This window comes from Ammospiza nelsoni, chromosome 1 (assembly GCF_027579445.1).
Source record: "Ammospiza nelsoni isolate bAmmNel1 chromosome 1, bAmmNel1.pri, whole genome shotgun sequence".
Lineage (NCBI taxonomy): Eukaryota > Metazoa > Chordata > Aves > Passeriformes > Passerellidae > Ammospiza > Ammospiza nelsoni.
The window spans coordinates 92,793,135-92,805,886 of record NC_080633.1 but is presented as its reverse complement, the minus strand read 5'-3'; the positions used below and the strand labels follow the sequence as shown (position 1 = coordinate 92,805,886).

General features: G+C 42.2%; 1 protein-coding gene across 2 annotated transcripts; it reads right to left on the bottom strand.

The window, feature by feature from the left end:
* Positions 1-2,814: 2,814 nt before the first annotated feature.
* Positions 2,815-12,331, bottom strand: PDCD6 (programmed cell death 6). 2 transcript variants are annotated; one of them, XM_059467842.1, is made up of 6 exons: positions 12,168-12,331; positions 9,257-9,318; positions 6,225-6,269; positions 5,078-5,230; positions 4,294-4,403; positions 2,815-3,374 (listed from the first exon to the last, which is right to left on the bottom strand). In XM_059467842.1, exons 1-6 carry the CDS (start codon positions 12,254-12,256, stop codon positions 3,276-3,278), a joined length of 558 nt encoding a protein of 185 aa, XP_059323825.1. In that variant the 5' UTR covers positions 12,257-12,331; the 3' UTR covers positions 2,815-3,275. The 2 variants fall into 2 exon arrangements, with proteins under 2 accessions (XP_059323825.1, XP_059323815.1); XM_059467832.1 differs by having other exon boundaries at positions 5,072-5,230; positions 12,168-12,330.
* Between the last annotated feature and the right edge of the window lie 421 nt (positions 12,332-12,752).

Sequence of the window (12,752 nt, the reverse complement as noted above, 5' to 3'; positions counted from 1 at the left end):
ATGAGGTGTATCAGAGCCACATGCTCATGAATGCCTGGCTTTAGGTATCTGCTCTATGTAATTAAAACCAGCTTACATGGAACTGAAGAAAAGAAGTAAAGTGAGACAGTTTACTCCTGTGTCTGTTTTCCTTTTCACTGCTGCATTGTGAACTATCATTTTTCTTCTCACCCATGCTGGAACTGTGTCTCTGTGCATTAAATACTTGTGCTGAAGCAGGGTTAGTCTTCATGAGCTGTCATAAAACATTTTGGATCTTGTTATGTAAATTTTAATAAAAACTCAATTCCAAATAATTTATTATTGAGCATAAGTAAACTCAATTCCCTAAAATTTTCCTTCTGTCATTACTTTGTTTCTGCATCTGAAAAGATCTGCTTTCCTTTTTTGTTCCTGTTCACTGTGTTTCATTCCTGTTCACTGCTCATACTTACTGAAGTGTTGGAGTGGTTTGTAACATCACACACCTCATAGTTGTGCCATACACCTCCATGCACTGAATTACATACTCAGCCTTCTTGTTGAAAAACAATTTTTCTACCACAGGTGTCTGCTAGAGTTTTGATTTACAAGTCTGTAGGATTGATTTGTTATTACATCTACATTTAAAAATTACCAGAAGTTATTTACACAAGTGTTACTAGCATCATTTTTTCCTCACAGGAAGTGTAGTGCAACTAAAATTCTGAAACTGTAGAAAAAAATGTTGCTAGGAAATATTACTGCTGCAACTCTGTCAGTTCAAGTTAAGACCTTTTCATTTGAGGTTGTTGCAGAGAACTCTTTTCCTCATTTCTCACTCCCTTTTGGATTTTACTGCCATCACTGTATACCGCAGTGACACACAGTAGCTGGATGAGCTCCACCCAAATTAGATGCTTTTTGCACCTACAGGTTCTGTAGTTTTTCCTTCTGGGCAACAGTTACTGTCCTTCCTTTGTTGTTGTGCAGAGTCCTGCATTGGGGAAACAGTTCTTGCTGTTGGAGTTGGAGTAGTAAGACAGCATTGATTTACTAAAGCTTTCCTGAACTGTAGAGTGCTGAGTACTTCTTACTGCCGAGAAAGCCCTTTGCCATATCTTGCTCCTAAGTAGTATAGAATTGGAGCAGAACTCTGTCTAGACTCCAGTCCTTCTTTAAGAAACCACCTCACAAAGTAGCTCCTGCCAGCCTGCAGAGCAGCAGGATGCCTGGCACCCATCAGCACCACTGCAGCTACATCACAGGCCTTGGCATGGAGGCAGTAGTTCTCAGAATGCACCTGAGCCTTTGGAGCAAATTTCCAATTTCCTTAAAAAGCCAGTCACAAAAACCCAGACTGGAACATGTCTTGGACTGGGAATAAATGGTTTGCTTTTAGTCAGTTTCTTGGTCTGTGGTGTACCTGCTTTCACACCTTTAGAAGTGTGTTTCCCAGTGGGACAAGAGTTGTTCCAATCCAGAGCCACCTTGATGATTCTCTCCATCAGTGATGCTCCTTTAGGAAGTGCTGGAATCAGCTGTTCTGCACCAAGGGCAGTGAAATACAACAAGGCCAGCTGGACATGGAAGCATCTTTCAGGGCAGACAACTTGGGAAGTTTCTCAGATTGCAGTTTCTTAGTTTGTACCATGGACTTACTCCTCAAAACACTTCCCGGAATTACTGGATTTTATCTGGATGTATGATCCAGAGGGGCAGCTTCCTTAGTGGAAAGAAACAGAGGAACTCTTTTGAGCCCAGAAATTCTCAAAAGCATTCTCTTCTGTTTTGTTTCTGGAGAGAGCATATATAGTTATCTCAGCCTTCCAGGAAGGGAAGGTTCAAAGAGTAACTGGTGGAAGTATTTTTCCCTTGTTTTCTTCAAGGTAAGTAACTTTCACAGCTGTTGGATGAGGTGGTTTCTGACACTGGTTGTTACTCCTGATCTCCCTCCTCACCCAAAACCAATTCCTTGCCTTTTGGGTGAGGACACCCAGAGTGCTTTGGGCCATCTCCTTGTTTCAGGGTGCTTATGCTCTGGGGTCCATAGGTTTTCCCCCACATACTTGACACCAGAAGAGTGTTCAGTGTTGTTGAGCTGTCACTAAGGCTCTGCGTATCACTTGACAAATAGTAGCAGCTTCTTTACATGACAAATGCTTTGTAACAGTTGCACAGTTGCCACTTTGCTGCCTTCACGCTGACACCAGACACTCTAGTGTGGGTGAGACACAGATTCAGAATCATCTGAGTTGGAAAGAGTCCACAAGAATCACTAAGTCCAGCTGTTCAGTGAATGGACCATACAGAGACTGAACGTGTGACCTTGGTGTTATTTGTGCCATTCTGTGACCATCTGAGCCAATCTCAGGGTCACATGGAAGTAACATTGTAACTCTCGTTGTCTTTGCTTCCTCCAAGAGTTACTGCAAGAGATGGTGTGTGACAGTCATTACTTGTCTTGCTTGAGTTTTTCCACTCTCTCATTAGCTGGAAATGGTGAGATGTAGGGCAAAGTTACAAGACTGTCTGACTGTCAATTCAAGGCCACTTCAAATAAGTGCTTCAGCACAAAAAGGAAGACTTCTGATGTCAAATGAGACAACTAAGCAAAAGGAGCAAATTCAGAGTCAGAGTTAATTTTTCAGGGGAACTTCTCAAGGGAGATGCAGTGTGACCTTTTTTACAGGTGAGAAGTTGTATTTGAAGCCATCCCAAAGACACCCTGAAAGGAGGCAGCTAGAAAATAAAATCAAAAAGCCCATCCAAGTGGAGAGATCCCTGAATAGTAGAAAATGAGAATACAGAAATAAAATCACCATCCCCTTAAAGCTGCACAAAAGTGAAACAGACTAAAAGTTGACCTGGTATTTTTACTTAATTTTAAATTCTGTATTTAAAAATTAATACATTAAACTCTTATAAAAGTAAGGCACATGCAAAACATGTTGTGCAACTTCTGGCTTTCAACTGATATACACTAACAAGCATGATTTTAATTTGGCATTTCTAAAGAGTCATTTTTCCCATGCAGGATATGTGTAAGAGGTAAGGATATGTGTAAGAGTTCAACATTGTACTGGTTAAATCTAGATTCTGTGCTTTCTGTACTACAGTAAGCAGAGATGGTCATATCATACAATAATACAAAATAAAACCAACTCAAGTACAGATTCTGACGATGATTACCAACATACAAAATTTAAGAATGTGATGTTACATCCATTATAATACATAAATAATCTTATTCAGTAGAGTATGATTTGGCAACTCCAGTCTATGTAATGCCAGTGTGCAATTCCTGGTTATCCATGTCATACAATGCTGAAGACCATGGAAAGGTACTGCTCATAGGACACCTGGATCCAGCCATCCTGGTCAGTGTCGTATCGACGAAACACATCAGTCAGCCTCTGAGGAGGAGAGAAAAAATAATAATAGACACTTTTGTTCTAGGGGAAGCTTCAGACTGCAACACACTCCCCTTGCCACCTGGGCTTTATGAACCCTTTCTGTTCATCCCCCCTGTAGCCATTTTACAGTCTTTATATATAAAACAGCTCACTGCAATAATAATGCAATACTTAAAGTTACCTTCTGTATAGACCAGACAGCTTTTTATAACTGGCTTTAAAGCAGGGGGAAAAACAATGCAGTGTTTGAGTCATCTGGAAACAGAATCCAATGCATACCTTGTGCATATCTTGCCTTCTAGGCAAATATGCTTCATGTGCCATTGCCATCTGAGGTGTCTCTGTATAACCCCAGAGATGCCAGGCAGTACAAAGGACCAGAACAACTGCCAGCATGGTTTCATTAACATCAGCTGAGTGATTATTCCATTTAAAGCCCTTTTTAGCAGAGTTCAAGACCACAACTAACCATAATTGCCTTGTATTACAAATGAATGCAAAGGTGACTGATGTGTCTAAATAACAGAGATGTGACTTTTACAGGGAACTGCTTTCCCTCCATGTTCTCTCTCTCACTCTCTGTGTCACTGAAAGACTGGAAAGTTTTTTGTGTATTTTTACCATTACCCTTGCAAGATCAGCTCTGAAGTCTGTATTAAACTAACAGAGAGTGTCAAACACTGATACTATTCTACACTTTTTTGTCCCTCACCCATTGTATCAAATTTACTTGAGACACAAAGGAATTGCTAATGAAGACCAATACACAAAGATGTTTCTAGGACTTAGCATACACTTAGTTCAAATGGCTTACTATAAATAAAAGCAAGTTCTGATCCACTGTTAAAGTGAGAACCAGAAAAGCTTAAGAAAAGGCATTTTTTTTTCAATTGACATCAAAGTACATCTCTTTTCTTACCTGTAGAACAACACAGCACTGAATAAAATCATCAAAAGCAACTTGTCCTTTTCCTTGTCTGTCAAATTTCCGAATAAGGATATCATAGAACTGATCAGAGAGTCGGTAACCTTGGAAAAAGAGAAATACTTTAGAAGGTTTCAATTACTGCAGTCCTTCTATAAAAAGAACAAGGTTGTTTAGCAGGCATGTGTAACAAAACCAGAAAACGGTAAGGAGTTACAATGACTATTTTTTGGTAAACTAAGATGCATGCAATGAAACCCATGCTCAATAATAATTATATACAGTCACATTAACTATAATTACAGATTAAGGTGACTGTTTGATTGAGGGAATGGTTTAGGGCTGCAGTTCAAGTCTTTACAGGTGAAGTGACTGGAATGAAAGTTCCTTAGCCATCAGAATGCTCTCACAGCACGGAGAGCTGGCCTTGTTTAAAAGGTGGCAAGTTCTATCAAGTACCCTGTTAGTTCAGACTTAGCCTGATACACTGGTAACCCTCAGAGCTAGTCACAGAGGAGACTGGAACTGGATGTGTCAGGACATGTATCAGGAATGTTTTCCTTTCCTCTATTTAAGAAAAGAGCTTTAAAAAACATATGCCTCTGGCATGGACATTGTTAAAAGGTAGCTTATGCCTAAAAGGAAAGCTGCCCTTCACCTACCTCATTTTTAGTGACATTTGTCAGAGCAGTACAGCTCTGCAACAGCACCAGTAAGCAGCTCATTCTATGACATAACCTAGTCATAAAAACTGTAATTACTAATGAATTACCAAAACCTGTTAGTGCTTGCTTTAGTTCATTTTTGTCAATCATTCCAGAATTGTCTCTGTCATACGTTCGAAAGACATTCTGCCAGTCTGTGATGTATTTCCAGACTCCTGTGAATTCATTGAAGTTCACACCCCCTTTGTTTTCTCTGTCAAACATGCCTGAAATAAAAAGTAAGAAACACATATAAAACCTTAGTCATACAACTCCTCAGCAAGATCTGCCAGGACTTTAAGTAGATATCAAGAGTGCTCTGTGGAAGGTACTGAAGAGAGAAAAGAAACTGCTAAAATGCAAGTGGTAATTTGCAAAGTCCTGCCAAGAAAACGCAGCAGTCATCCACTGAAGGAAAAAAAATAAACCAAGATAAAAATACCAGAATAAATCACAGAATGTTTATTTTTCCTAGTTTTTAATTTTCAGTTCAAAAATACTGAGGGCTTGATTGATCATCCAGTAATAATCAAAATGGGCAGAGGGGTGGACTGTTCTTTTCCAAGGACACATTAAAAAGTCTTACATAATTTCCAACAGTGCTGGGATATTCATCTGCATTTGATTTACTCATGCTGTTATCTTTACATGTCATCCAGCAATGGAACTCAGGCTGCTGCTGAACACTTATTGAGAACAAAGCAAAAAATGTAGTCCTTGGATTTATGAACTGTGTGACAGAAAAGATTTGGTTTCTTGTGCTTGAATCTTCATCCTTCTGTTCTATCACCAGCACCTTCCACATTACTGGCAATTAGTTTAGACACTAACAGAATTCAAGCTTTGTAAAGCTTCTGTTTGGTATTTTTAGAGTAAAACAAAGGCTTAAATTCAAGATAGGAAAAACTACTTCCCAAGACAACTTACATAATATCTTTTTAGAAAATTTAGGATAACAATCTCCTCATGCATAAATTACATTTATTATCTAATCAATTATGCAGTAACATTTTCTCAAGCTATTTTGACAAGTGCACATGTGCGTATGCAAAGGGCATTCTCTATTAATCAAAAGAGAAAATAATTTAACTTACTGCTGCTGGGCACTCTGAGGAAAAAACAACAAAACAGTGTAGCAATTGAGAGCATTCTCAATCAATCAGCTGAGCAGATCACAAAACATTATCTTAGGACTATGCCACATCACACAACTACACTCACCAAGAATTGATCTGACTGTTGCTGGATTAAATGGAGTCCACGTTCCTGAAACAGAAAGAATTACTTAGTTGACAATTAAGAATTCCTCAATGCTTAAAAAAATGCAAAACAAACAAACAAACAAATCAGTTAAGAACAGTGAATTCAGAGCTATGTGACATGGAACAGGCATATTAAAAAATAAGGCTGCTTGGAAGTAAGAAAGTCTCACCATTCAGAGATGACTTCAGAGCAGTGCTTCCCAAATACCACACAGAAATCAGCATTTTAAGGCTGCAACAAAAAAATCTTAACAAACCTTGGAAGGTCTTAGAAGGACTTTTTCATCCCAGGCTGTCAGGAAGTATTGGACAAAAATCAAGATCTAAACTGAAGTACCTCTTTTCTACTGACAGGAGCAGAAGTGTTCTAAATTGTAACTCAATCAAGCCCTCATATCTGTTCCTCAGTAAAAACCCATCTGCTCATTTCCCTTTTACAGGACTACTCCAGGGCATTTCGCTTCTGACAGAAGGAGTTCCTAACATGGCATAACCATACATTGCAGCTTAGAGTAGTTCAGTACAAATCCCACCTAATCCACTGCTAAAACAATTAAGTGTTAGTTTGCATTAGTATTTTTAGACCAAGAAATGCTGCTGCTTGAAAGGGCCTGAGCAGTAATCATCTGGAGAGCAGCTCCGTACTTCTCTGAGTATTTAGAGGCTTGTCATTATGAAATTATTTTGACTTGGCTGAGAGCATTCCCAAGCCTAGGAAGCATTAAGCTTTAAACAAAGGACTCCCGTGCCTCATCTAGAATTTCACCATGAGCCTGTGAAGGCACCAGGAGCAGAAGCAGCACATAATGACCTGGCTGTGGCTGCCTGCAGGAGCCCAGGGCAGAGCAGAGGCGCTCCCAGGGCTGGGTCAGGCGAGCGCAAATCCCGGCAGAAGGGCCGGGCTGGGATCCCTGGGATCCGGCCCTTGGCTTTGCTGGCTCACGGCAGTGATGTCACTCACAGGGAGAGCCCTGCACTGCAGGCAGGCCCTGAGACTATCTGCGCATAAAGAGAAAAGGAAAAATGGCTCTGAAAATGTTGAAGCAGTATTTTAGACAGAGAATTTCCATACCTTAGAGCTGCGTGTCTCCTCAAAAAAATAAGAAATAATGGAATTAATAAGGTGCTAGGATTTAACACGGAACAGAATAAGAGGAAAAAGTGAAAATACAGTCTGAAAGTTAACTTATTTCATCTTGAAACACTCAAGTGATTCATAGAGCCACCACAGAATGAAATCTGAGCACCTCCAGAGGTGAAGAACTGATTTCACCCTGTTCCAATAAACAGTGCAGACTGTCCCTGTCTCTGCTCTCCTGACTCTAGTGTTAACTTCCCACAGCAGCACAGAGGAAAACAAGAAGGAAGCAAAGGATTTTATTGTTCAAACAGACAAAGTGATGGTCAGCCCCTCCCATGTAAGCACACTGTTATCTGCATAAACTTCACAGGCTGAAAATGTCAAATTGTCAAAACCACACTGAACTTCAAATGTCAATGAGCACATTGTAGAATTTTTTAATGTTTTAGAAATAAACACATAACATTATTTTAGCCCATGTTAAATTGCAGGACAGCCATGCACAAACAACCACTAGAGGATGTATTTTGAAAATAATATAGTGAATTGTTAGTGACTTTGGTGTACGAGATCTAGAATCTCTTGAAATGCAGGAAGCTTACAGTTCTGTAAATATTTTGTCTAACACTTGGTAGGCATTCTTCATAACTGCAAAGCACTGAAACTGCTAATCTACACTGTAAATAAGGAAAGAAAAGAGCTCAGATATTCATCACTGCCTATTACCTTAAATTCACTCACATGAGATATTTACAATACATAAAATTAAAAATGGCAGGTTCATATGAGAAAATATTTAAAATATATGAAATTTAAAACAGGTAAAATTTAAAATGGCAGTTTCTCACAGTTCTAAACAGCACTGTAATCTAAATGGAAATGGTGACTTAATTTAACTTAGTTTTTGCTAAAGATTTTATTCAAAATTTTAATTATGGATCAGTTCTGGCAGCCACAACACATTGCTTTTAATTTATCAGATACATCATTAAACAAATATTCTAGTACATCCAGTTCAGTTACTGCAGTTTTACTGAACAGAACCTTATAAACTTATTTCAAGTCAGGCAATTACTGACAAAAATGGGCCCTTCAGCCAGTGTGTGCTGCAGCTCACAACATCAGTTTAAGCCCTCTCAGTCACAAAGCACAGGAGGGATAAAGGAATAAACTCTGGGAGAAGAGAAACTTGGTATGGACTCAAAGGTGGGCAAACAGCCTGAATATGCCATTTTTTCAGATTTCCAAACAGAAAAAAACCCCACAGAGTACAACCCTACCCATCCTGAGTCATGGGAAGAAAGCAAAAATAGGCTACTGGAAAAATGTTTTATTTTTTGTTTCCATGAGTTATTTGACAATACCCTAGTTTCTTTGAGTATTACAACAAGGAAATGACTACTAGGAAGTTTTAATACTAGAGTGCATCTTTCTACTCTGTTAGGAAAAACCCAAACATACTTTATTTCCTGCACCATACTGTATGAAAAATAAATTATGTGCAATGAAAAGGCTGTTTGTAAACAGCTTTGCCCAGGTTATACACTGGTTCTGGTTAAAAAAAACAAAGGTTCAGTAGTGATGAGCAAGGAATATATGAATCACTGGTTATGATTTCTAGGAAGCAGAGCTGGGAAAAAAGGGATGTGCACACCCTCATTCCTCAGAATACAGACCAGTAATGGTTACAACAGATACTCAGTTTAGAACAAACAAACAAAAAAATCACAAGGATTGTTCATTTTTTCCCTTTCCAGCCTTTTGCTGTAGATTAAATAGTAATTAGTGAGTGGTAGGAACACTTCCCACCCCCTTCCATACAAAGAATCACAGCATCAAGTAACCACTCTCACAACAAATTTCTCATGAAGTTTACAATGAACTACCTCACTGCTCATTGACAGACTTACCATTGGATAATGCCTGCTGAAGTTCATTATCACATATTATTCCACTCCTGTCTTTATCAACTCTGGGAAAAGAAAAACAAAACAAAACCAAACCAGGTAGTAAGCTTTAAATGGCTGAAATGAACAGCTTCCACTTACTGAGGACTTTGACATTCTGCTTCTTACTCACCAGATGAGATTATTATTTTCCTGAAAAGTCTCTGGAACATGATAAAAGCTCCAAAGAAAACTGCAAGACTTATGAGTGAAGAGACACACAGAAACACTGACAATGAAACAGTCTGGGCTTGCTCTCCACAAGGAAGTATTTCTATTTATTTCTGTTTCAGAGAACTGCAGAGCACCATGCTGGTTAAATCCACAAAATGCCTAATGCCACAGTAGTGAGCTATCTGTTTCACAAACTGGAGCAACAGGTTTGTCACCCAGCCTCTCTCACATGCTGGCAATGGAGAGTAAGTCACTAATGTGACCAAAGTACTCAGATCGCTTGCCGGAGTTCACAGGGGTTCAAAGAGGAAAAAAGCACAGGCAGGTTCCAGCTTCCACTGAGCCTTCACAGTCCATTGTCTTAATGATTCAAGCTCTATGCCAAAATTAATGAATTAAGTACTTTCTGCCCAAATAAAGAATGATAATGACTTCTTTAGAAGGGTATCTGAAAGTGGTGGGGACTTCATTTCATACAAGGATGCTCCCCTTGGAATGACAGTTTCATTTCCCCTCATTTACTACCCCAACCAGAGTCCCACTCAGCTGACCCCTGTTCACAGAAGATGATTTCCTTTAGTTCTTGCTGTCTTTTTCTAAACACTTTCAGTTCATTCTATTGCTTCCTTCCCCATCTCCAAGAATTATGTAACCTGCATGCAGCACTAAAATTGCAAGCATAAATTGCAAAGACTTCAATTACAAATAGATATTCCCCTTTATAATCTGTTTCTCTTCTTAGTATTGTGAACATTTTTTACCTTTTATGAGCTGTTACCAAGTCCTAAGCTGATATTTTCATGAAAATGCATTATGACCTACTTATCTTGCTCCTGAGCATCATCAGTCAGCACATTCCTTTTATAAATGAAATTATGCAAAATTAGAATGGGTTTTCCTCATGGACATCAGGTTTCTGCTCTGGATTCCACCTGACATATGGGGATCATCTGTCACACAGGGATCATGATCTGGCCATGACAGGCTGGTACAGCCCAGTCATTCAGGACTGCAAGGTGCCCCTGCAAACATTCACAGGCCTCAGCTACTGCAGGAATCAGCAAACATCACCTGATCTCTTTTCACAGAACCAGAGAACCACAGAATGGTTTGGGTTGAAAGGCACCTAAAACATCACCAAGTTCCAATCCCCTGGCTGTGGGCAGGGACACCTTCAGTTACACCAGATGGCTCAGAGCTCCATCCAGCCTGGCTTTAAACACTTCCAGGGAATGGGGCAGCCACAGCTTCTCTGGGCAACCAGTTCCAGTGCCTCACCACGCCCACAGTGTAAAACCTCTTCCCACCATCCAACCTACACCTACTCTCTTTCCCCAGCTGCTCCTGAACAGATTACACAAAGATCCCAGGAGAGCTCCATCTGTCCATGTGGTGCACGACCACACACACACCCTTCAGTCAGTTTTCCACTCACTGAAGAATGCTTCCATTCATTCCACCTTTACTGAACTTCATCAAGGGTCTTTTGATAGTGTTGGGAGTATTTTTGGAAAGCATACAGATTATATGAATTGCTCCAATTCCAGTCATCATATCTCTATCCAATCCTTACCAAACACAGTCCAGAATTTATACAGCAGTCTGCCAGAAGGAATGTTTTCAACAAAAGCCATGCAACTGTCCTGACAAACTACATTATTTAAAATATTTTTACTGATTTTCCTGGTGCAGAAGCCAGATTGCTGATCTGTTTCTGGACCCTTTAAAAACAGAAACGGCTTCATGCATGCCTCTGCCGAGTCCTCAGAGGAAGTTGTTTTACAGCAGGCTGGGTAAGTAAGCTGCTACATTCCTGAGTCACTCTGTAAATATCAGCCAGTTTTAGAAACTTAGTACTCTTTGTCTGCTGCTTAACCTCTTCTTGATGCTGCTTGTGTCAGAAGATCTGTCTTGACTCATCTCTCATTAAAATGGATCCAACGTAGGCACCTCCCCAGTTTCCTCAACAAGACATAGTTGGGAAATCTCCTTTGGCTTCCTTACTGATAGGATCTTGCCAGTGTGTTTGTTTAGCACAAGCTGCTAACTCCCTTGCAGGTCCCTCTGTTCCAGGAGAATTCAAGAGAATACTTCACAGAATCCCTTAGCTTGGAAAAGACCTCTGAGATCATCAAGTCCAACCTGTGACCCAACACCACCTGCACGTCCCTGCTTTCCTCAAACACCTCAGGGACGGTGACACCACCACCTCCCCGGGCAGCCCGTTCCAATGTCCAACCACCCTTGCTGACAAGAAATTCTTCCCGATATCCAACCTAAACGTCCCCTGGTGCAGCTATGTCGTGTCATTGGTAGCTTTTAAGTCTCCCATTACCATTTATCCGATTTTTTTTTACAAACCTTCCCTGTGCTGCTACACTGATCCTCCACACCTAACTATCCTTCCTGCAACCTCAGGCTAAAAATTACTTCAGCGCTTTCAAGATTACCGTCCCACCGACCCCCTTTCCCCTCGTTATAAGACACAGCCACATTTACTCCTCCCCAGCCCTTCCCTGCAGACCCTGCCACGGGGAATGCACCGCGCTGCCCACAGCGCTGCCCCGGCAGCCAAACCCCGCGCGGGATGCGCCGGGCCGGTGCCCGGACTCGCGCAGCCCCCGACCCGCTTCCGGTACCTCCCCGTGCCCGCTGCCCGCGGGGCTCGCTGCCCGCGGCCCGGCGGTGGCGGCCGGCTCACCTCTGGAAGACGCTCCACAGGAAGGAGGGGTCGGGCAGGGCGCCGGGGGCGCCGCCGCCGTTGGGCCGCTGTTGGTACCCCGCCGCCATGGCCCCGCGCGCGCCCGCCCCGCGCGCCGCCGATACGGGCCGCCTCTGACGCTGCGCGCCCGTGGCGTCACGGCGCGCCCCGCCCCGGCGCGCGGAGGGGATTCCCGAGCGGAGCCGGGTCTCGCGGCGCGGGAAGGGGAGGCACCGGGACAGGGAGGCGCCGGGAGAGGGAGCCATCGAGGCGGGGCTGCGGCACGGCCTCGGCGCGGCGCGCGGGGAGCCGCGCCCGGGGAGTGGCGCACCCACCGCGCGCGAGCCGCCACCCTCCCTCACGAAGGTTCCGGCGAGGGCAGGAGCCCTCCCTGTGAGCGACCGCTCCCCACCGAGGGGAGCTGGCGTGTCCGGAGGGGAAGGAGCCTAAGTTTGACATCCAAGAGTTGCCTCGGCACCATCGCTGAGAGGAAGAAGGGATACAGAGGTAAACGAAGCCCGCTGATCAGATTCCCTTACACAAAGTGAGGATTAAAGCACACAGGGAAAGAATTTCAGGGACAGG